Raw genomic sequence first — 25464 nt, 5'->3', positions numbered from 1 at the left:
GTGACATCTGAGATTTTAGATTTTGTCAGTATTGCAGTATTTGTTGTCTTGACATCAAACACAAAAGACAAACAATAGCAGTGTACAAAGAATAACTGGAATTGCTGAGGTAGCTGTTGGATAGCTAATTTACAAATCTCACCTTTGGGAAGATTTTCCAAAGGCAACAACAAGGAATGATTTCCCGAACAGTCCTTCCTAAGACATGTATTACCATGTGAAAATAATGTGACGAAAAAATGAAAACCAATGACTTCTGGGAAAGTTGGAAATAAATTTGAAAAAGTGTTAGTATGCTTTGGAAAATGACTGGCAGTATAAAGTTGGCCGCGTAACATAAGTAACTTGGAGTTCACAAGCTTAAACATGTATGGTCCTTTATGTCTTTTTCATTCTTAACCGCCATGGGGTTAGCAGAACCTACATCAATAACCCTTATAAGTCAGCTTTGAAAGACTGTGGGTTCAGATTGGCAAACTTTATGGCCAAAGAGAGGGTTTAGTAACGAACCTTTTAATTTGTATTTAATCTATCAAATGCACAAGAAAAACGACTAACCATTAACTTTGACCTCAAGGTTGGATTCTGTTTATGTGCAGTCTCACACTGAAATACCGCTGTGGATTATGATTAGTCCATCACACTGTAAGCACGGGGCAGCACGGTGGTGCCGTATTTAGCGCTTTGCCTCGCAACGTGAAGGATCTGGGTTTAAACCTGGATTTACTCTTGTTCCCTCCCACGTGCATGTTAGGTTAATTGACGACTCTAAATGGCCCATGTGTGCCCTGTAATTGACTGGCGACCTGTCCTGTACCTCACCTCTTGCCCAATGTCAGCTGGGAGGCACCCTAAAAGGATAAGCGGGTGCTGCGGATGGTGGACTGTGAGCATGTGCTTTGAGGCCTGTTGGGTATTATGATGGGGATCAGCTGTTAGTACAGTAGCGGGGGCTGGTACAAGAATGTACACAGAGAAAACACACACACACATCGTTCAGAATGTCAGAGGGTGTATTAGCAGAGTGTAGGAGGTGGGTAATTCTCAGTATATACTGTAAACCTTTTGTGCTCTCAGGTTTGTAAGCATTGTAAGTCTGCAGTAAGCTTTTGCTTGAGTCATGTCCGCAGGTAGTGGTCTAGTCTGAGTTCACATCTGTGTAAATGGTGTCGGTCTAGGCTCGGTGTGTGAGACAGCATTCCCCACTTCCAGCTCAGTCATGCTTCATGTCATATTGGCTGATGGGATTCCCTGGAGTTGTAGTGAGAAGTGTAGTCCAGTGTTTGTTTTGGTGGCTTTCTGTTTATACGCCTGTGTGTAAGTAGGACTGTGTAAGTACATATGTGTGTGTGTGTGTGTGTGTGTGTGTGTGTGTGTGTGTGTGTGTGTTGATGCACTGTAAGTATGTAATATATATCTGCGCCGGCATGTGCAATGATCCAAAAAGGAAAACCTGAATCCTGTGAGAAACGGCTGCCAGGACATTTTCTCTAGAGAGCAGAGATAGCAGCAGCGGTGCATAAGTGTACTCTGCAACATTGTCATTTATATGTGTATTAATGTGCATGGAGTTTTTAATGCATGTGTGTATCAATGCCACTGCCTGCGTGTGTAAAACAGTTCAGACTCTGGTTTTTCCAGACCAGCTCGTAAACCACATCTGGAGAAAGAATTTAGAGTCCTTCCCTCTGTCTTTTTATGCTGCCTTCCCTTCTCCCCATGTGTGACTCCCTCACTCCATCCTTCCCTGCTCTGGTGAAAAGAAAAGAAAAACAGAAGTCAGCTTCTTTCATTTTTTTCTGTCTTGTGTCCTCAGGCTAACTTCAGCCTGGTTTAAAAGCAGTGAAGAGGAATGTCTTATGCTGCACTGATCACTCTAGTGTCTGCTCCACTCTGCCTCAGATCTGTCGTGGGGGATAGAACGAAAAAGGGAGGGAGAGAAGATAAGCAAAGAGTGACTAAAGAAGAGAGTAGAGAGAGAGGGAGGCAAGTGGTAGTGGGTGTCAAAAATGAGTTTATGCAAGGTACAACATGCAAATCAGAGCGCTGCCGCATGTCCCCACAGCTCTGTGATGAGCTTGTGTGTTTGTCTAAATAACAGGCAGCTGATGATGTTGATGACAGCAGACAGACCTGTGCTGTGCTGCGAGGTAGCACTGGGATGGAAGCTATGTGGATGACAGGACTCTGTTTTAGTTGCTCTTCGTTTCTTAATCATATCATTCACCTGCTCTCTCTACAGACTGTCCCTGGCTTCGCTGTGTTCCTGTGGGACACCCGACCCAACCCCAGTAGTTGACTGACAAAACCAACCGGCCCGACAAACGACTGTTCTCTACTTTCCAATTGGCTGGCTGCCACAGCTTCCCCCATCCTGACTGGCTCTGGCGGGAGCGTGGATGGAGCCAAGGGATCTGGTTGGCTCGGCCCGACCCAAAGAGGCGGAGTTACAGGGAGGCAGGGTGGGGCCAAATGAAGAGTCACAGGAAGTAGCAGGGGCCATCGGTTTGGCGCGCAGTGATGATGTGATTAACGGTGCCATAAGTGAAGGGGAGGGGCTAGAGGAACAGGGGGAGGGGCTTCTGGAGGAACAGGAGTTCTCCATCAAGGAAGCAAGTTTCCAGGAAGGAAGTCTAAAGCTGAAGATTCAGACCACCAAGCGCACCAAGAAGCCCCCCAAGAACCTTGAGAACTACATTTGCCCACCTGAAATTAGGATGACCATCAGACCTCCAGTCGGAGAGGGTAAAGGAGGACGGCAGGGACGAACAGGAGGTGGGGCAGGGCGGGGCCAGAAAGACGAAGGACCCCCCAGAAAAAGGGTAAGTCACCATCCCTGGAAGTACTGCCCCTTATGTGTGATTTTAGTCGGTGTGTCGTTTCATTAATTTAAGTTTTCACTGACTGAAAATCTCCACATCTTTGAATTGACTGCTTGCCCTCTCGTACGCTCCACCCCTTTTTTTCTCTCTCTCTTTCTCATTCTCCCTCTCTCTCTCTCTCTCTCTCTCTCTCTCTTTCTCTCTCTCTCAGTAGCTCTTTTCCCTGCTTGGTTACACAAGGTCAAAGTTTGCTGCGTAATTGAAACCAGTCGTGGCTACCTGAGATCACACACACACGCATCCCCCCCCCCCCCCCCCCCACACACACACACATACACAGTGACACACACACACTTACAAAAGCATGCAACATACATACTCACACTCATAAGAGCTGAGAATAGGGCTGACATAAGCAAGTGACAGCTGGTGTCTGCTCTCTCCATTTGTGGTCATATACCCAGAGACCTTTCCTGTCTCCTCTCCTCTCATGAAATCAGCTCTTGTGGGTCACGCCCCTTCATCCCCCTCCTCCATCACACCTTTTACACACTACACTGATGTTTCGTGTGTGTGACACTGTGTACGTAAAGGTCCTTGGGGGAATCTAGTGTTTGTAGTGTGTGTTGACCTACACAGTGGTGTCTGTGTCCAAACCTGACAACCATCTCAATGGCACTGAGCTCGACAGGCCCAGCAGGATCATGTCAACATGATGCTGGGACGTGTTTTGTTCTGTTGTGCTTCAGTCTTCTGGTTTTAACTCAAATTAACGGGGCTCACGAGGTAATTGCATCGTCAGATATATTGTATTTCTGCTCTATGTCTGTGAAGAGGGGTCATGCAACCCAAAAAGAAAAGTGTGGGCTGTTCACCGTCATTAAAGATTTGTCCTGCACATGTCTAACCAGTAATATAAAACACCCCTTTTAAACAGAAATACAGTATTCAGCCAATTAGAGGCTGCATGCCACTCATCCTCAGCCAGCTGTATACAGATATATTGCCCATCCTTTATATCACTGTTTCCCAACTTGGAGGTTGGAAACCAATAAAAGGGCATTGAAATGTTATAATAATAATTAAGGGGTCACACGATAATTAACAAGAGAGGCCAAAAAAAAAAAATCATTCTGCTACGCAAAGCTAATAATTTTTTCCAGCGAACTACGGGATAATTTTTGTTCTCCAGGACTCAAATAAAGGAAGAAAAATCTGTTTTGGTTGAATTGCTAAAAAAAAAACCTAAGTAGTAAGCATTTGCAGCTAGTGACAAGAGGTTGGAAGTGCATTACTTCATAAACCGAAAAGGGTTTGAAACCGCTGCTCTACATGTATGTTTGGTTTATCAAACAATTGGAACATTTGTTGAAATCACCAACCAAATCTGACACCTTTTGCTTAAAATCTGAGTGGTGATTCAAATGCGTAATTGCAACCCAAAGCATGGGTTGCAATTAAACCCAAAAGAAAAAAACCCAAAGAAAGAAAGCATGGGGGTGTTGCTTTGTCATGTAGGCAGATTTTGACGTCATCCACAGTTTTAGCTAGTTGTCTGCCAGATGTGTTTATGAGTATGTCCGCCCTGCTGTCATCTTTCTGTAAATATAGAATGAAAAGGCTTGTTTACTAATACAAATGTTTAATCCATGAGTAAACTGAGTGAGGTGAACCCTGCACTCTTATATTTGGGCAGCCATTCCTAATCCGCAATCGGCCCCCATTTGGAAACCCACTGCTACAGTATGATTGACAGAGGTTGTCATAGTGACAGAGGTAGCAAGCTGCTCTCTATTGAGATTTGAGGTTTGGGGGTGTGGGGGGGTTGATGCGTTGGTGTTGATTCAGATCAGTTTCAACCCCTCATTCCCAACACTCTGTTCCCCTCCACCCCCCACATCCTTTCCCTCCATCCACCCATCACCTGCCACCCCAAGGGTGTAATACAGGCAGGCTCACTGGAGAGGAACGGGTTAAAGAGAGAGGCTGGGCTGCTTTCTGTCTCTCGGTCTCCCTCTCATATGTGTGTATGTGTGTGTGCGTTGAGGTTAAATACTCTCTTTGTGGTGTGTGTGTGTGTGTGAGACTGTGTGTCAGAAGGGGAGGGGAGGCGAGAGGGGGAGCAGATGGACAGCCTCTCTGCTCTCTGCTGTATTGTGTTCACATCTACTCTCTCCCTCTTTCTCTCTTTCTCTTTTATCTGTCCCTCTTTCTCCGCTTTCCCCCTCAGTCTTTTCTTCCCTCATGTCTTCCTCTTTTCGCTCACTCTTTTTCACCACTCTTTTCTTCCCCTTCCTCCCTCTTTCACCCTCTGTTGTCTTGTAGCAGATGGCAGCGTGGGGCAGCAGCAGCAACAGAGCATAAGCCAGAGTTTGAGTCGTAGATTGGGAGAGGAGAAGGGGGTTGTGGAAAGAGGAGGAGAAAGGAGGGGGGGGGGGGGGGCAGGCATATGGAGAGCCTGGTTAAGGGGCCCCCTCAGAGGGAGTGTGTATGTGCGTGTGGTAGTGTGGTGAATAGAGAAGGGGGAGAGGTAGGATACAATAGATGTCCATTAAGACAGAGATTTGACTCTAATAGACAGAGAAGGGGAGAGACAGACAGAACGATAGACAGAGTAGGCAAACATGCAGATTGATGCAAAGGAAAACATGGGAATGGTGCTGAGGTTATTTTTCTTTTGAATAATCTGCTGCTTCTCTTCTCTGACTTATAATAATGTCAAACTTAATGTCACTCATGTAGCAAAACTGGCATGTTCCAGCAACAACAATACTAAAAATAGAATAAACACTAAAAAGATGCAAAAAAAGGGGTTATGTAAATGCTCACAACTGACCAATTCAGCAGAACCAAGGCAGACAGAATTGGTGCTTGTATAGTAAGAAATTGTATGGGTCCAAAATCACTCCCTATTTACAATATAGTCTACTTTATTTACCCCTTGCCATTATATTTAAATGTCCAAATTCTAAATCTCAATTTACTGCTCACATTTAGTGAGTGTCTATTATGATGGTGGTAGTGAACGAGGGAATGATTTTGGACACAGCCATATGGAAGAGAAGAAAAGAAGATGAAATTTCTCAGCCCTAAAGGTAATCTCACCCACCTATCATCTTCATAGCAGGCATCTATAACCAGGGAGGTCAATGAGCAGACACCTTGTGTCAGGGGACAGACCAGTACACACACACACTCACACTCACACTCACATAAACGGGATATGATGGGCTCCCCTTCTCTGTCTCCAGCTGACATCACACACATGCTGAATGTCCCCTCACACACAGCTCTTTGTCTGGGCACGCTGTGTGTGTTTGGAAGATGAATGTGTGTGTTCTAACGGATTGGGTCCCGGGTCAACCACTGCATCACTCCTCCAGACACACATGCCCACACGCTCACACATAGACACAGCTATTGATCCAATGCCTACACATGGGGTGCAGGGGCAAGCTAAAATGCATCCTCTCTTTCACACACACACCCACACACATAGAGAGAGAAAGACAAATCATGTTGAGCAGTGATTGCAGTTAGAGAGAGTGTTTTCCTGGTTATCTGTCCAGTTCTCTGGACGTGCCAAATGTGGCTCTTAATCCATTTCACTATCTGTGGGGAGAGATAAGCCAGAGCTTTTCCAGGAGTACAGGCCAGGCTGTGTGTTGTTGTTGTTGCGCGTCTGTGTGTGTGTGTGTGTGTGTGTGTGTGTGTGTGTGTGTGTGTAGTGGTGTGTGTACGCAAAATCCTGACGCTAGACACACACACTTATCTTGTCTTGACAGCCCCTCTGCTTGGTGGTCCCCCTGCTCTGTGTGTGTGTGTGTGTCTGTGTCTGTGTGTGTGTGTGTGTGTGTGTGTGTGTGTGTGTGTGTGTGTCTGTGTCTGTGTGTGTGCTGCTTGGTGGTCTCCCAGCAGTGTTTGGGATTATTATGTGTTAGTCAAGTGCATTCACAAGGAAATTAATGCTGCCACAGTTGCCACACCAAGTGTGTGCACATGCTATACACATGCACATGTGTGTGTGTGTGTGTGTGTGAAAGGGTTAGCCTTTTGATGTGAGCGTTTTTATCCCTGGCTGAGATGGCGGTTGGTGACCTGGGGGACTTGATGAGCTCATAAAATAGGAGCTAGTGTGTGTGTCTGCTTGTGTGTATGTGAAGCATTGTGCTTACCACAGAGAGCAATCCTTGACTGATTTATGAAAGTGTATGAACATGAAATGATCAGCTCTAATATTGCCTGACCAAACTGTCATATTTGAGTTATTTTCATCTCTCTCATTGCATTGAAAATAACCAGGCTTTTATTTTGGTGTGTGTGCGTCCTCAGTGTGCAGTCTTTGAGAGTATGAGCTGGGAATGCTTTAAGGGGCGTTTCCCTGTAGTCGATGGGGGATGGGATGTGTGTATATTTGTGTGGGTGTAGGTGTGTGTGTGTATGTGTGTGTGTGTATGTGTGTGTGTGTGTGTGTGTGTGTGTGTGTGTGTGTGTGTGTGTGTGTGTGTGCTTGCACATTGGGGAGGGGTGAGTGATTTAGCACCACTGAAACACCAGCTGTCCATCTGTGTCTGACCCCCATACACACCCTGTACACACTTGAAACACACACCGACACCCGCACACACACACACACACCCACGCACACACCCACACACACACTCCTTGCATCTAACCTCTGATCTGCTCTTGAGTATCTCTCAAACCTGAAGAAAGTCCAGACAAAACACAATCTGTTCATCTGTCTTTCTCCCGCCAAACCCACACACAAATAGACACACACTCTACATTACACTAAACAAGATTGCTCCCTAATCAGCTCTGCAGTAGTGCTGCTGCTGCAGTGTAACCACAATGAACGACACTGCAAGGTCACTCCCAGTGAGCACACGTACATGCACACACTCAGACACACACAGTCACACAAAGAAACCCTGGAGGCTGGCAGAAGAAGAGATGAACTTTGACCCTGCCGGACATTCAGAAGTTGAGGTGATAGCTGGACTCCACACAGTTGTGTAAGCTTCCGTGTGTGTGTGTGTGTGTGTGTGTGTGTGTGTGTGTGTGTGTGTGTGTGTGTGTGTGTGTGAGAGAGAGAGAGAGAGAGAGAGAGAGAGAGAGAGAGAGAGAGAGAGTGTGTGCGGTATTGTTTGTTTGTGCGAGTGGGTCAGGGTTGAGACAACTGGAGTCTGGCCTTTTCTTTCTTCCCCTCTGGGCTGGATTTGGTGTCTACGATTGTGTGTTTGTGCTGACCATTTGGTTGGAACTGTAGCTAATTTCTCAATCAGACACACACATACCATCTTCTCAATCTGTCCCAAAGGTCAAGCCCTATTCATTCACTATTGTGCCCAGTCCCAGTGGGTTGCTGTTCCTCTTTGGGCAGATGCAGGCAGAATATAATAGCCAGTCCAGCTCAAGTTACAATTTATTGGAGATCTGAAGCAGCTACTTGTACTTAAAGAAATGCCATTGGCTCAGTCAGGGAGCAGCTTCCAATGAACATGAAGGCATTTTATATTGGCAACGAATATTTAGCTCTTAAATTGTACACTATGTTTTACAGCTATTAGTGTTTTTACATTAATGAATAGTTTTTTTTTAGAATTATACAAAACGACATAACTTTATGTAGTCAAGAGAACATCGTCACCCTCTAACTATAAAGAAAAAAAATATGGAAAGCCTAAATCCAAGTAGTCATGGTTTTGATATGGCAACATTTTTATGTAGACTATAAAAAATGTCCTGAATTAGTTTTTTTTAGACAGCGGTTGCGCGTGACTCACATAACTGTTGTATTATCTGGAGGGCGGCCATGTTTCATGTCCTCTGTGGTCACGGATGATGTTGAGTCACAGCATCATGTGTTCCTGGTGGCCGCTTTGTTAGTATGGCTCCATCATGCCTCTGTCCCTGTGGTTTGTCAGTGTGTACGTGTGTGCCTGCGTGTGTGTGAGTGTTATACGAGGAGAAGTGTATTCTGTGGTTTTGAGATGAGGTCCAGCAGGGATAGAGGGCGATGTTCGGTGCAGGGAGGGCGGAAAAGGGGATGATTAGAGTCAAAGGAAAGGAGAAGCAGGCGCAGAGTATTGACTTTCACTGTGTCTCACTTGAAGCGTAAGTGTGTTTGTCAGTGAAATCTGATGGCCCCATCAGCTGTCTGGGTCGGGCCTGTCAGAAGGGGTGTGTGTGTGTGTCTGAGAGCAAGAGAGATGGCAGTGGAGAGGTGATGTCCAATACTCCTCTTACAAAAATCATTTTTCTTTTTTTCAGGCTGTCACTGTCATTTTACTAGCTTAAATGGCATAACTGATGTTTACAACAATATTTTTAAACCAAGTTAAAAAAAAAGAATTATTCAATTGTATTTAAAGTGTGGAATCGCCATGCATCATGGTCCCCAATGCACAATCAACACTATGTGATGTAAAACATTGTATATGAAAAACATGTAATCATACAGATCAAAGCTGCTACATCGGGACTTTTAAGACATTTGTGTTTGTCATTCGGACAGTTTTTCTGGTCTTTATACCAGGCGTTGTAAAAATAATCAGTCTGTAGTTGTGCTGTTTATTTATGCTCATTGTCTCTTAAGTATGGATGCGAACATGAATAAATTATATAAATGTGTCTGTCTGTCCTTCTGTCAGTGTGTCGGTCTCTTGGGGCGGCTCAGACTAAACAAACAGCTGTGTTTATGAAGCAGGGAAGAGCCACAAGGGTCTTCTGTTTAGTGGTCCATTTCAACACACACGCACACATATGCTCACATACGCACATACACACACACACACACACACACACACACACACACACACACACACACACACACACACACACACACACACACACTACCAAATGCCCTCTGCTCCTCATCTTTTACCTGCCCTGCTCTGTTGCATTTTTGCCCTGCTCGGTCTCTCTCTCTGCCTCCACTGCTCAGCATAGTACTCGCTCACTCGCTCGCTCTCAGACCGAGAGGAATGCCACTCCGTGTGACCTCTCACCTACAACAAGGAGGGGTGCCGGTTTAGACAAGGGAGCGAGGGGGCAGCTGCAGTCATGTGCCCAGAGCTGGAAGGAAACACACAGAAACGTACACCCTCACACACACACACACACACACACACACACACACACACACACACACACACACACACACACAGACTTACACACCCTTACACGCAGCCACGTTAATAACTAAAATACACACAATCTAATTCTAACATGGTTTTGTACGCACTGATGCAGCTCTAGATGTGGTGCACTGCTTCTCCCATCTCTTTGTGACTGTCTGAGAAAGTGTAGGATGCTATGATTTGGTCTCTACGTGTGTGTGTCTGTGTGTGTGTGTGTGTGTGTGTGTGTGTGTGTGTGTGTGTGTGTGTGTGTGTGTGTGTGTGTGTGTGTGTGTGTGAACGCGAGAGTGGAGTGCAGCCTAATACAAAAGCGGTATTGTTGGTACGAGGGGGCCTGAGGGGAGGCTGGCAGTCTGATTGGTTAAGACTATTGTGTCTCACTTTTGCCCAGTCTCCCTGTCACTGAGGATGTCATAAAGTGGCTCTCTAACACTCTCTCTTGCAAGCTGGGGATCATTTGAGGACTTAAGATAGTCACAGACAAAGCAATGAAAGTGTTACTCTGCAAGCTTTAAACTTGAAGTGGAGAATCAAGAGTCATTTTTCAAGTTATTCTTAACGACTAATTATGACAATTTCCTAAAGGCCATCTTCAAATTTCTTTTCCTTCCAGCCAACAGTCCAAAGATATTCCATTTTAATTTATATAAAATAGAGAAAATGATTAATCCTCACATTTGCAAAGCTCCTAACAAAATTCTTGCAATTTTTTTCTGGATAAATGACTGAAACAAATATCGGCATTGTTGACACACTATCTGTTATTAAAAAGCTAATCATTTTCTTTAGCGGCACAATCCAAAGTGATGTTTTCCTGTATCAAAGTGTAAAATAAAAAACAATTAGGATCTTTTAGGGTAATAAAGCATCATATGACACTGGACACACCAGTTCTTGAGTTTTTATATCCCAAATAAGAAACTAGAATTTTTGGTAATTTCTATATGCGACCACCTTAGTAATTAGACAACGATGTGTTAGAGTGCATTCTTTTTTATTAACGAGTCAGCGAGTGAGGCTTCCCTGTTGCAGACCACTGTTTGCCAGAGAGGAAGTGTTTAATCTCAGCACAGCTTCTGTCTTGAATTACCCATCATTCCACACAGGAAGCCATCCCTTAGGATTTAGAGCAGCTCATTGGCTGTTAATTGTTTCCTGTTGTACAGAAGTGGTACGATTGGGTCATATGGTGCACAGAGCACTGTGCACAACACGTTCCTTTGGTTTTGTACTGTCTGCTGTGCACATGTATGTAGGTTTGTGTAATTTACTGAAACAGCATTCAGTCTATTCATGAAACACTCCAACTTGTATTACACTTGTTCTTATGCTTCCCCATAGAGAGAGCAACAGTGTGTGGCCAGTCTCTTTGCTTGTGTAAATGCTGTCACTGGAGGTTCAGCCACATCCATGAAAGGAACAATTGGTACATAATCGCTGTAATAATCACTATGAAAAAACTCTTTTAATGTGGTTCTTAGCGCTATTCACAAGCAGGACACATATATGCCTGCACAGACACCATTAATGCTAATAGCGGGGATTAGATGTATACTTTGTGTAGCATGTAAATGCTTCTGTCATTACTGAGCAGGTGAAAACCTCCAATTGCACAGTAATAACATGCTTTGGTTCAGCCAATCACAGGCTTTTGTTCAGATTGAGTCATCTACGTTTGAGCGTGTCTGAAGAAAGTGTGACAAGGAGACTCTTGGGTGTTTCGCTGCTATCTTTAGGAGCACTCCAATCTGAAGGATTACCGCTGTGGACGTAGGAGGGAACATTTTTCTTGGGACCTACTGCTGTGCATTAAATCTGGCTTCTTCCTTACAGTTAGTTAAATATGCTGTAGATTGAATACTTGATCATAACCAAAGGGAAGGGAACATAACAGCACCAAGAAAAAAAAGTGCTGCAGAAAAAAGTTAGATTTTGGCTTGAATAATCAAGCCCCCATTTTTTCTGTATCTCTAGGCTCAACACATAGTTGTAGAATTGCAGCATTTGTCCAAGAGTGGAAATTTTGAATGGAACCCAATTTCCAAACTTTCCCACCCAACTTTTCAAGAAGATGCTTTGTCTGGCACATATGCCACCAGTTCTGAGATATAGTGAAGCATTGGCTAAAGCGGCAGTGAGTGAAAATAGACATACAGACACACACATTCACACAATTTTAGGCAGCGGGCCTGATCCCAGTGATCCACAAACTGTCCCACCTTGACACCCCCTCATCTTTCCCCCCCTTTTCCTCCCTCTTTTCGCTCCCCTGCTGTGGGTCTCCTCAGGCGCATGAATGGAAGTCTTTATTCCCGAGAGAACTGGTGGGAAGAACGAGAGAACGAGAAACATGGAAGAGGGGGGTGGCAGGGAGGAAGGGGGAGGTCTGTGAGAGTGGCCACAAGATCAACACAGTGCCTCTTTTCTCCTCCATCGCTTTTCCCTCCTTTTCTCTGCATCGCCCCGTCCACCCCCCTCCCTTCCCTCGCCTTCTACCCCGTTTTAAGTGCTGTGGACACAAAGCCGTGTTAGTATTCATGGTGTTTGTTTGCAGAGGAGCTGTGTGCGTCTGTGTGTGTCTCTGTCTGTGTGTGTGTGTGTGTGTGTGTGCGTATGCGTGTGTGTGCGTGCGTGCGTGTGTGTCTGTATGTGTGTGTGTGTGTGTGTGTGTGTGTGTGTGTGTGTGTGTGTGTGTGTGTGTGTGTGTGTCCAGAGCTGTCAGAAACACAGATCACAGCGAAACAGCGCTCTGAATGGAGCTGGAGAGAAGGGGGGTGGGGGGTAGTTCCCACAGGGGAGAATGGTCAGCTCCAGAAAAAGAGAAAAGAAGAAGAAAAGGAGGGATGTGATAATGGGGGAGGGGGGGGGGGGGGGGGGGGGGGCAGTGCACAAGGCCACAGGGGCAGAGGAAGACGGCATGGTGTCAAAGCCAAGGAGAGTGTGTGTGAGTGTTGGTGACAAGCAGAGAGAGAGAGAGGATCATATCAATCATAAGGTTTTGGAGGGAACTAGTTGTAAAGGGTTTAGGCACCTCTCCTTGTTTTCTGCTGGTCCTCTTCTTCCCTCCCTTTCTGCCGCGCTCATTCTTTCAGTAACCCCCTCCCTCCCCATTTCTCTCCATTTCTCTCTCTCTCTCTCTCTCTCTCTCTCTCTCTCTCTCTCTCTTTCTCTTTGTGTGTCTCTCTGGACAGCTGCCCAGTTCCATACACAGGGAAAAATGAAACACTCTAACCACTGGGCGGGCAGCCAAATAAAAGGCTGTGAAAAACTATTTGAAGGGCAGGGTGTTTGTGTGTGTGCGTGCATGGAGTTTGTGTATATGTTTGTTGGTGTATATGTGTGTGTATGTGTGCTGGGTTGTGAGATTTGGGTGTGCCTGTTTAGGGTGTTCTTTCCCAGTGTAATGGTGCAGTTAGGGTGCTCTGTGTGTTTATGTGTGTGTGTGTGTGTGTGTGTGTGTGTGTGTGTGTGTGTGTGTGTGTGTGAGAGAGAGAGAAGAGAGAGAGAGAGAGAAGTTCCACTGGCCTTTTTAGTTTATTCAACAGTGGAAAATGAGAGGCTTCAGGAGAGGAAAGGACAGGAAAAGAGTCACATACCTCCCCTCACATTAAATTGGAGTTCAACTTTTTACATCCAGATCTCCATTTACAACAGTCTCCTAAGTGCAAATGTTACATTCAGACACGCGCACACATGAATTTGTCTGTAAATATATGCTGACTCATTTGCAAAGTGCCTTTCAGTTGGGTGATTGCAGCACTTAGTCACATATTATCCCCGACCTTATCTGACGATTACATCACCAGTGGAAAGGAATGTGGAACTCCATATCTGCTACATTCGGGTGTTGGAGAGCCTTTGTCTGACTGGCACCAGTCCATGTTGTTACAGTGCTGACCCAAAGGAAGACATCCTAGAAATGATTGTTGAACTAGTTGTGGAGTACGACCCTAAACCCCTGAATACAGCCCTGAGAGCCTCAAGGTAGGGAGAGTACATCCAATGGGTTCAGGACTAAACATGCAGTGGGTCTGTTTTCTGCTGGCGGTTGTCCTTATCTAAATTTGATCAGAGGGGACTTCTAGAAGAAGGGCAGTGTGGAAAAGGTTGAAACCTTGCAGCTAATGTGCTTGTGGGCTGCTCCAGGGTCAGAGTCCATGGCTAGGGCTGATTGTCCTGACCGCTGCCCCCTGCTGCAGGCCACCAGTAGCACAGTCCCTATTTACTCAGCACATGACAGGAGCAGAGCACTGTACTTTATGTGTAAAAGAGAAATATCAGAATTCATTTCTCAAGCACAATGTTTATTTCTGTGGCATTGGTGAAGCTGTGTGAAGACTTGTGAGTTTTAATACAAATGATAAGGACAACACCTACAACACTGTGATAACATGTAAAACACGCAATAGAGAAAAGTGCACAGCACATATCACAATATTAAGTAATTATCATTTGCTTGTGTGCATATCAGAGTGTAGCGGAGAGGAGCAGAAAAGGGGAGAAAGGGAGGAGAGGGTGGTGGAGGGGCGGAAACTAAGAACAAAAAGCTGAACTGGTGCCAATAACCCAACCACAACCAGGGGGGCTCCCTATTTCTGTTTTTGCACTTCTATCTCTTGTAGGAAAGGTCCTTCCTCTTTTTATTATCTTCTCTCTGTTGGCTTTGTGGTAGGTTTTAAGTGTGTGTGTGTGTGTGTGTGTGTGTGTGTGTGTGTGTGTGTGTGTCTGTGTGTCTGTGTATTTGTGTGTCTGTGTCTGTCTGTCTCACTCTAACCACCACCTCAATCTCCCTGTCCGTCTCTTTTTCTGTGCCCTCCTTGAACCTGAAACAGCAGGTATTCTAGGACAGGTTAAATGAGAAAGCTTGTGTGTATCAGGTGTCTGTCATCTTATCTTTCTTTGGACTCACAGCGTCTCATCTCCAGTGTCACTGTCCACACACACACATGCATACGTGCACACGCACACGCACACACACACACACACACACACACACACACACACACACACACACACACACACACACACACATTCCCACTTATATACACAAACATACATCTCAGAACTGAAAGGATACCACAGCAGTCAGTGTTCAGGAGATAAATGAGAGTGTGCATGTAAGCACATGCATTCTGCCACGGTTAATCATTTACCCCGCTCAGTGTTTGCTTGTGTGTGTGTGTGCAGTGTGTGTTTTCATCCATGTGCTGGGCATTCACGTGTGTTATTTTGCGCCTGTGAGTTTGAGTCGCTTGCATCTGGCTGAAAAACGGCTTTTGCAGCAATGGATAGTGATAGAGAAAATGACTCCAAAGTGGCTGATGAAATGAAGGCAGAACAGGACATTGGCAGGATCAAAGATAGAAAAGATGAATTGCTTGTTCTTGCAAATATGTGCTCTGTGATGTGAAGTACGTACATTATATGTTCCATTACGGTGTGTGTATAAGTGTGTGTGGATCTGCAAAGAGTGAGAGCTAATCATCTGGCACGTTGCCGATCCATCGAGACTAAAATTGGATGCCTGACTGTTTTATATTCACATTTTGTGCTACTATGTGTGACGCCAAGATTTCATAAAGCTTTTGAAATGTGTACATCTACTGTATGTATATGTTAGTGAGTATGTGGGTGTGTGCGCATGTATACGCCTGTGTGTGTATGCTGAGAGGTAGGCCTGTGGTTAGGTTACATCTCCCTGCAGCGCAGTAGAACAGTGTCTTGTTGCGTCATACTGAGTCTGTTAATAACAGGCTAAACCACAAAGGCCATCCGCTGCTCTATTTCTCATCTTCCAGCAGTGTGCGTTTTATGCAGTGATACATTAAGTCGGGCTATGTTGTCTAATAGAGTATATTAAGCTTTTACATTTTCAGTTTTACATGGACAAATATAAACTGGTTGACTTCAGATTTGAGGCCCCTCACTGGAAAAATGTATATAAATTGTTCCATAGGACATACATTGTATAAGCAGTTCAGGGGTTGGCCAGTATGACGATAAGTGTAAGTTACAGTTGCGAACAGTACAGGAGAGTTGTCAACAAAATAAAGACGATGTACATAAATCCTTATGGGTCTCGGGCTGTCAGGGACACGGCTGAGCTTGACTACTGTGTTTAATACTGTGTGCAGTCAGACACCCGCAATTCCATCCCCCCCCCCCCAGCTCTCACAGCATGCTACATCCTTACCACAGGAATTTAATTGCTCTGTAAACAAGCCTTTTGTTTAATTGCACACTGTTGGCTCATGCACACAAGATGTATTAAAAGCTTCAGTCCTGCCGTGAGTGTCATATCGGACCACAAGAAATCACTGATTTGATTGGCACTGACAAAAAGAAACTGGATGCAGAACTGGATTCTGTGTGACATACTATGTGTATAATCTGTGTATAAAACATATTAATAGTTTTATGATCCCATCATTGTCATGCCGTTTGTCTATCCCTGCAGCTAGAGAAAGCTGTCTTGTGATTGCAGTGTGTATGTAGTAACCAGTCTTTGCTTCTCTTTTCTGTCGTCTCCAGACATACGAGCGCCAGTTCAGAATGCCTGAGCAGAAAGAGGGAGGCCTGCTGCAACTACTGGGAGATCACACTCTGCCCAAACAACAGCTTCGCAGCTCTCTCCCTCCTGGACACCCACAGCAAACACATCACACCCTCACACAACAATTCCAACATGCTCATGCACATCAACACCAAATCAATCCAGACTGGATCACGTCTCCAGTATCTTCTGCATCCCCGGCCAATCCTGCAAATTCTGAGCCAGCCAGAGAACTGGCAGTAGCCAGTAGGAGCTCTTCGCTTGATCCGACCCAACCTTTCTCACGAACCGCTACACGAAGCCCCTCACCTCAGAGATCCCTGACTCCAGACCTGCAGTTGCCAGTGGTTACAGATGCCAGTATTCTCAACCTGACCTCTCTCAGCAGGTATGAATTGTTTTCTTGTGAGGTGGATGTTATCACGAGCCAAACATAAATACTGTACACTGCACTGGGGATGGGAGAGTATCAACAACACATTACAACATAATGCAATGCTGTATTGTGATATTTTATGTATCTATATTATATACTTTCAGGACAGTGATTATTTGTTTGTATCCTTTGCTATAATAAAAAAATGTCAGGTGGTAAAATTTGGGGAGGTGAAAACTTCCTTGTAATTTGATAAAACAGACACAATTATGATTCAAGTTAGGTAATACATGAATTGCAGGATGTCTTATGGTATAACACAATAAAAGTAATACTGTCGTTGTATGGTCACACACAAACAATAGTAAATGTTGTATAAGGTTTGCGAATTACAAAACATGTATTATCTCACATTTCTTCTCTGTATGTATCTCTCCAGGGGGAGAGGGTTGCAAGAGGTCAGTGAGCAGCTCTTTGGGAACATCAAGAGGAAGTACTGCAGGAAGGACTCCCAGAGGATGCTCTGTAGTCCCCACAGTGCTGATACACTTTGGGGAAGACAGCCAGAGAAAGGACTGGAGAGCCCAACTAATTCAGAGGCGAGGCAGAAGTACAGGCAAGAGGAGACAGCTGAGCGGTTCCATGACGATAGAGAGGAAAGGAGAAAAGAGGAAAGAGAGCGAGCAACTGCTGGGAGGAGAGGAGACGAAGAAGACAGAGGGATGCCCATGCTGACAGAGGAAGGGAAAGGAAGAAAGAGGCGGAGGAGGCCTTCTTTTGACCAGTCATTTTCTGCAATGGAGCAATTACAGCAACGGCAGGACTCTGACACTACAGAGAAGCACCAGCCTGGGGCCCCAGAACCCAAAGTAGCACATAAGATGGAGACTCACAAAAACGACTCTCGACTTACAAGTCCCGCCGATGTCAGTAGAGAACAGATAGAAAAAGCAGAGCGAGCAGATAAATGCGAAAAAAGAGAAAAGGGAGAGAGGGTAGACCGGGCAGAAAGAGGAGAGATAGTTATAAGCGGGTCTGACCCAGAGTCAGCTTTGAGTGCAAATAGAATAAAAAAGAACCCTGTGGGTCGTCCTAAGATCAACTCAGACACCCTTAAACACAGAGAGCTGGCTTATAATCACATCAACAAAGCCAATCTTAACACAAACCCCAGACTCCCTAGCCCGAACCCCAGCCCCAGGGGCAGCATCAGTCCGAGCCCGAGGGCTAGCATCAGCGCCAGTCTCAGCCCCAAACCCAGGATGGCCTTGAGTCCTAGCCCCAGCCACAGCACCAGCTCCACAGCCAGTTCCAGAACCACCAAGACCAAGGACAGATGGTCCTACCTGAAAGCTAAAAACCATGCCAGTCTCACATCACTGCAGAGAGACAACCGGGGAAGCCCCTTGACCTTAGCTGACCCACCTTCGGCCTTCCCCATCACCCCCTCTAGCCCCCTCTACACCAACACTGATAGCCTGACCGTCCATACGCCCATTAAGAGGAAACGAGGACGACCCAAGAAACAGCCACTCCTAACAGTGGAGACCATCCATGAGGGCACCTCCACCTCACCTCCAAGCCCACTGGCACAGGAAACCTTTGCAGGGCTAAACCGTAGGAGGAAGACCCAGACACTAAACACATTAGTGCAAATGGCCTCCACGACCACCTGCGCCAATTCTAATAGTTTGAAACTAAAGCGTGGTAGGGGCCCTGCCAGGCCAGTGAATAAGATGAAGCTTGGGAAAATGCAAAGCATCCTGAATGAGATACTTTCAGGCTCCAGTCAGAACGGCACTTTGGCTCTGAAATCATCTTCTGCCCCTGTTACCTCAGCTATGAGTGCCATGGCGTCCACTATTGAGGCTCGGCTGGGAAAACAGATAAATGTCAGCAAGAGAGGAACCATCTACATTGGTAAGAAGAGAGGGCGGAAACCCAGAGCAGAAACCCAAGGCTCCAATCCTCCCAAAACCACTAGGGACAAGCCCCCCCTGACTGTCTCCACAGCCAGTCTCTATGAGAGCCCTGTAGTGCCTTCGGCCACCTTGTCTCCCTGCTCCAGTGCTCCATCCTTAAGAACCAGCCACTCTGATGCCACTATGCCCAGTTTGCAGCCCATCTCAGCTCTGCCCTCCAAACTACCAGGCAGAAGCTTCCTCTCTGGCGGATGGAAACTGTCTCCTCCCCGCCTTCTGGCTAATTCACCATCGCACCTTTCAGAAGGGGCATCAGTGAAGGAGGTGACCCTGTCCCCCATCAGCGAGTCCCACAGTGAGGAGACTATTCCAAGTGACAGTGGGATTGGGACTGACAACAACAGCACCTCAGATCAAACTGAGAAGGGCTCCGCCTCTCGCCGCAGGTACTTTTACAAACTCAAAACTTTAGTTATAGGCTTTTGTTGGTTTATATTTAAGACATATAAGACATATATTCATAAATGTGGTGGTTTTAATGTGATTTTATATTGAATGTGTTCATGCAGGTACTCATTTGATCTGTGTGGGTTTGAGGCTGCGGAGGCAGCAGCCCTGGAAGCATCCAACAGAGGCAGCAGAGCACGCTGTGAACGGCAAGTAACTGCTGTTGACAACTTCCTGTCACAACAGGAAAAGAAGCAAAAACATCATCGACGGAAGAGGAAGTGCCTACAGAGCCGAGATCATCTTCACTTTCTCTCTGAACTGGAGGAGGTGAGAAACACAAATACATTCTGTGTGTCATTTTTGAACAAGCACTGTAATGTGCAAGTGCATTATATATGATGTATTTTCCTAAATGTTTCCTTTTTTCAACCTCCTTGTAGGTTGTGGTAAAGCTTCAGCAGCTACGAGTGTCTCACAGACGATACACCTGCTACCCCCAGCAGCCATATCCCTCCATTTTCCGCCTGAACTTCCATCATTACTATCCTGTTACCTACGACTCTTACCCCTGTGACTCCAGCTCGTACCTCCGCAGGAGCGCCGATCTGAAGGCTAAGAGGAGACGCGGCCGTCCGGCCAAAGTCAGCGAGCCAATCACATCGAAGCTGCCTTTCGTTCAAGGATATGGTTATCCGCTGGGAGGGGGAAATTACTATGCAGCACCGTATGCGATGCCGTATGCATCTCCTCTGAGTCTGGGCTACTTTCCCCCTGCTCCCCCATTTTACCTGCCCCACCACTCGCTAGGACCTGCACCTCCTTCTCCCTTCATGAGGCCTGCTATCCCCCCTCCCAAGGCTTTCCACTCCAGTGGACACTCACAACTCCAACCAGAGGCCAAGCTTCGCAGCTCCAGTGGCCCACTCCAGGGGCCCTCTGTAAGAGGAGAGGGCCTGGGATCCCTAGGCAGTAGCAGTGCAAGTGGTCTTGCTGGGGTTCGCCTCCATAAGAGGAAGCACAAGCACAAACATAAGCACAAGGACGAACCCCTCCTTTCACTGCGAGATCGGCAGGAGTTGGGTGGGCTCTTCAGCGGAGCTAAGACCAGTGCGCGCCTTAGCATGCTGAGTGACAGGAGGGACTTGGTCAGTCAGGGCCCTTCAAAGCATCTGGAGATGCAGAGGGGCAGTGGTAGATACTCAAGCCTGGGATCCAGCTTAGGGATGTTTGAGTCGGAGCAGCTGTCCACACACTCTCTCGCTGACAGCCAGTTCCACTCCCGTCAGACTCGACAGCCACTAAACAGCTTCATGAGCAGCTACAGTAGCCAAACCCAGCGGTCAGACTCAGCTTCTGACCTCTTTTTGGGGTCACGGGAGGATGAGTGTGGAGGGCGGAGTAGGAAGACGAGGCTTGCTGTGTTTGGAGATCAGGGCTTAATGTCATTCCAAACTGCCAGGCAGGAGCCAGGACAGATGAACAACTGCTCTGGTCCCTCCCACAATGGTAAGAACCACTTACTTTAGGTTTACCTGTTCATTTTTAACCACACTGTGTATTTACAAAGGAGTGCGCTGCCCTTTTGCCATAATTATAAAGCAAGACTTATTTGATGACGTGTTGGAGGTTTGAGGTGAGCCCAAACTGCAATAACCGCTTGATGCTTACTTGTCTTTATCTCACCAATTCACTTATGACTATACTTCCTGGAGCTTCCTCACTATAAAAAGCCACCCATGGTTCACCTGTGGAACGTTTCTGATACAAAGCATCAGCAGGCCGTGTTTGTCTGACACTAACTGTAGCTTAACACAGCAATGGACCTCATCACAGATCGGATTGCAAGGCAAAGGAGGGCAGGTCATAAAACAGTGAGACGTCTATCCGTTAGAGAAAAGTAGGACTATTTTAGTGAAACAAAACTACAACTGACAGTGACTTCTACTGTACACAGGAGATAACCACTGAGAAGTCATTGCGTGACCACTCATTTAGCCTTTAACATCATGTTGAAATAGTTTTGGTTTGGACAATGGTTGCTGCATGCACATCCAGGGATCCCTGCAGGCAGGGAACACTGGATGAGCATACTGTTAAGCACAAGATGCTACACTTGGGCTTTACTGTTTGCATCTTGCCGTTACAAACCAAGTAGATTTCATCTTAACCTGCCAACGTTGCAGAACTTTTAATATGGCCAAATCAGGAGCATGTTAGCAAAAATAATTGCTGTCCACCATATTATTCTGTTCCCTAGTGATAAAGAGCTTGTTATTTGCTGGCTTAATCACGTATTTAGTCAGAGTTAACAGGGGTTTCCCTATTTAATCTATATAAATGTAGATGGAAGCATACTCGTCAAGATGATTCATATTTATAAGTATGCTATGTGCAGCATTATCAAGACAGCAGACAAAGAGGCAGGGTAGCCCCAAATTCTCACTTCCAGACTAATGTGTATTTTTGGTACATTCTGTTTTCTGCTGTCTTTGAGCACATCTGGCTGGGGATAGAAAGAACGTAATGCATGGATGGAGACGACTATAATTCACCAATCTCTCCTTCCTCCTCCTCCTCCCCCCTCCCTCCCTTCCGACTCTCCTGCCAATGCCTTTGCCAGAGATATATTATTCACACAGTGTGATTTATTTTCTACAGACACGCAGTAAAAGGCCCTTGCCTGTGTTAAAAGAGCTGGCTGGCAGCCAGGGGTTTAATGACTGGGGCCTAGTCCAGTGGTGGGGAGGAGAAGCCAGGGGCTCAGTTAGAATACACCCCCCACCCCAGGGGATCCAGGACGGATGACTCATATACACACTACCCCCCACCACCACCACCACCACCATCCTTCCAGTGCTGTTATTCCTCTTCTGCCTTCCATGTCCTTCCCTTCTCCCTTATTGCGGCTTCTGCAGTTCTTGCTCCTGCTTTCCTCCTTTGCCTCTCTCCCACAATCCCCACACTCAGACTTCCCCTTGTTCCTCCCCCTCCCCCTTCTATCTCTCTTTCCTTCTTCCCTTTCTCTTTCTGCATTTTCCCTTGTCTCCCCTCCCCCTCGTTCCCCCATTACCCTCTCTTTTCCCCATTCAAACTGGCCCTCCTCTAGCATGACTTACTGCCTCACTTCACAGCTTTAGCCCAATTAAAACACAGGCGCGCATGCATACATGTATACATGAACACACCGAACCAAGCTGATACAAATGCAAAATGTATATTATTGTCTGAGCTTGCAACTGTGAGTCTGTAAATCGTGCTTCACTAAAACTACTTTGTAGTGATTTGATTTTGTATGCTTGTGTGTGTGTTTCTACAGCAATCAGCAGGTCTCACTGCAGCTGACAGCAATCTCTCACATGCATATTTGCATAAAAGCAGGTCATCTTCTACTGAATTAGTGAGAATAATTGTCTTTGTGTCACATGACACATGCATGCACTTTCATGCAGAGAAACACTCGCTAAATTATATACATCAAGGATGACTTTATCCTGTCTGAAACCTGGTCTGTGAGCATGTATCTCTGTGTAGTACTGACTTCCTATTCCACAGAGGAGCAGGTCCTCAGTGCTATACGGCCCCTCGCACTGCTGAAGGTCACTGGTTTTATGTTCCGTGTATGCAGCTCATAAATTTCTGCTACTTTGTAGTGTGTGTGTGTGTGTGTGTGTGTGTGTGTGTGTGTGTGTGTGTGTGTGTGTGTGTGTGTGTGTGTGTGTGAGAGAGAGAGAGAGCTGAGCGTGTGCACAGCACATAAACTACTGCTACTTAGTGCTTTCTGCATAAGACTAATTTTACTGTCTGCCCTGAATTCTTGAGCAACAATAGAGTGAGATGTTCCGCTGAGTTTTAAACGGAGGGCGGTCAGGCCTCTCTGTATTTTCCCTTATACTTAGTTCATTAGTAAACACCTTGTCATAGAGCTATAAACTCTTAAAAATTTATATTTTCCCTTCAAGATTCCGATTTGGTTTCTTTAAATGTAAAAAGAAAACCTTGGGTGACAGTATCACAAATCAGTATCTGCTTGTTGCAAACATTTTAATTCACAAAGTAAATTATTCTAACCCTAGATGCCATGTTTGATGAAACAAATAGGAATATTCTAAATGTGTTGTGCCTCACTATTTAACCATCTTGCAATCCGGCTGGGCATGTTTGTTGTATAAAATTCAGCGCTGTGCTAGTTTATGGCAGTCACTATGTGTTCGAGCACTGCAGAAACCTGCTACATTGAATCAGCAGGATTCTGGAGCAAAAGAAGAGATGAGATGGTTAGGGGATGGAGAAATAGGAGTAAAAGCTTAAGAAAAAAAAGGCGAGGGATGTTTTATGCACACTGCTTGGGGACTGGTGGCTGATTGTGCTTTTCCTCCATTTTGGCTGTGGCTCAGTCTGAGCCCCGGGAACAGTGCCCAGGCAGAGAGGAGGGGGGAGACGAAACGGGACAGAGATGGGAAACAAAAAGAATGACAGCGATGGACCAAGACCAGGAAGCGGTTTCTGAAATAGAGACGGAAATGAAATGGTGCAGTGTTACCAGTTTAATTGAAAATTAGAGAGTAGCATGTTGTGGCCTATGAAGAGTAGAGTGGGAAAAAGAATGAGAGTGATGGGGAAAAGGGGAAGGAGACAGGATAGAACAGCGGGTAAAGGGCACACTGCCCAGTTCACCAGTGTGAAGGAAACAATATGGCTCCAGTTTCTTCTGCTCAGCCATTCTGAACTGCTGAATTCATTATTTGTGCATAATGGGCATGTGCGTGTATGTGTGTGTTTGTATTTGTGTCTGTGTGAGGACATGCATGTGGATAAATGTCTCGATATGTGCGTTTGGCTTTTTGGCAGCCTGTGCTCCAGATGCGCAGGGTTGTTATTGTGTAGGGACATATTAAATGGTTGAAGGAGACATTTCTGTGGGTTTCCTGCTAGCAGAATGGGATCTCCTCCTCTCCCCTCTCCTCTCAGCTCTGTAGTAGACAATTACAGGATAGGATCTGCTCTCCTGGCTCAGCTGGGCTTTGAAAGGCTTACATGAATATGTCAAAATTAGCAGGAAGCTCTTGAAGCAAAAAGGAAAAGACATTCTCACCATGAGCTAAATTGGCATGATGTCTTTCCTGGCCTTTCCAAGGATTTTTACCGACATGCTAGCATAAAGACACCTTTTCTCTGTACAGACTAGACTTTATTTATTTACCTTGTGATGTCTCACCTCATTCATGCTCACTTTCTCCTCCCCCAGATGTTCCCATCAAACGGAGGTATAAGCGACGCGAGGTGGAACAGATCCAGAAGGACGTGAGGAGGATGCATTCTTTGAACTTTGAGCATGTGCAGAAGATCCTCCGTGCCAAGCGCCTGCAGCGACAAGCCAAAACAGGAAACAATGTCGTCAAAAGACGGCCTGGGCGGCCCCGAAAACAACCCATCGAAGAATCAGCGCTGACTAATCGGAGTGTGGATAATCGGGCTGTTGGTCGGGGTTTGGACATGTTGGCCGGTAGGAGAGGTAATGGGAGAACTCAGGGGATGCCTGTCCTGGAGAGGTGCGATGACCTGCCAGGTAGGCAGAGCCTCAGGCCAAGCTTGATCCCCGAGCCACTGGAGTTCTCAAATCACGATTCCATCTCAGCGACAATTGAGACTGTGGTGCATCAAGCGCGATCTGTGCCTCCACTGGCCAAAGGGGGGAAACGCAGAGGCAGGGCCCACAGCAGGGACGAGTTATGGGCTCCTTCCAGTCAATAGACCTGCTGGAGGGAGCAACTCTGTAACCGAACAGAGAGCAGTTGTTGGAGTCAGTGCTGTTTCAGATGCAGTGCCCTTCGTTCTGGGACTCCTTGGTGCACAGTGACTTGTTTCCCCTGTCTGATTCATGAGGACTACAGAGGGTCACAGGAGGAGGAAACACGTACGGTACCATCACTCTGCTTGCTAAACCCAACCAGACATGAGCCTTTCAAGAATTCTTTGGACCTTCATTTGCAATGGCACTATATGGTACTGTTTGATACTGAATCTGATGCTATAAAAGTGTGTGGTACTCATGATAGTGTAGGATATTATGTGATTCTTTATGTATCTGATACAGTGATGTGTATGGTACTTTATGATACTGTATCTGAATGTGGCTTTAGCCATATATTTACCAGCAACGGGAGGGGGAATGGTTAATATTAAACTGTGCAGCTCT

The 25464-nt window shown here is 46.0% G+C and overlaps 1 protein-coding gene across 1 annotated transcript; it reads left to right on the top strand.

Moving 5' to 3' along the window:
• Nucleotides 1-2399: 2399 nt before the first annotated feature.
• setbp1 (SET binding protein 1) lies at nt 2400-25019 on the top strand (the record flags this gene model as incomplete). The annotated part of the gene is made up of 6 exons (XM_079222999.1): nt 2400-2822; nt 16499-16908; nt 17336-19264; nt 19388-19595; nt 19709-20774; nt 24514-25019. The coding sequence occupies 6 exons, from the start codon at nt 2400-2402 to the stop codon at nt 25017-25019; spliced, it is 4542 nt and encodes a 1513-aa protein (XP_079079125.1).
• Between the last annotated feature and the right edge of the window lie 445 nt (nt 25020-25464).

This window comes from Taurulus bubalis (genome assembly GCF_910589615.1).
Source record: "Taurulus bubalis genome assembly, chromosome: 8".
NCBI lineage: Eukaryota > Metazoa > Chordata > Actinopteri > Perciformes > Cottidae > Taurulus > Taurulus bubalis.
Note: the sequence above shows the minus strand (reverse complement) of the source record. Positions and strands in the feature narration are given on the sequence as shown.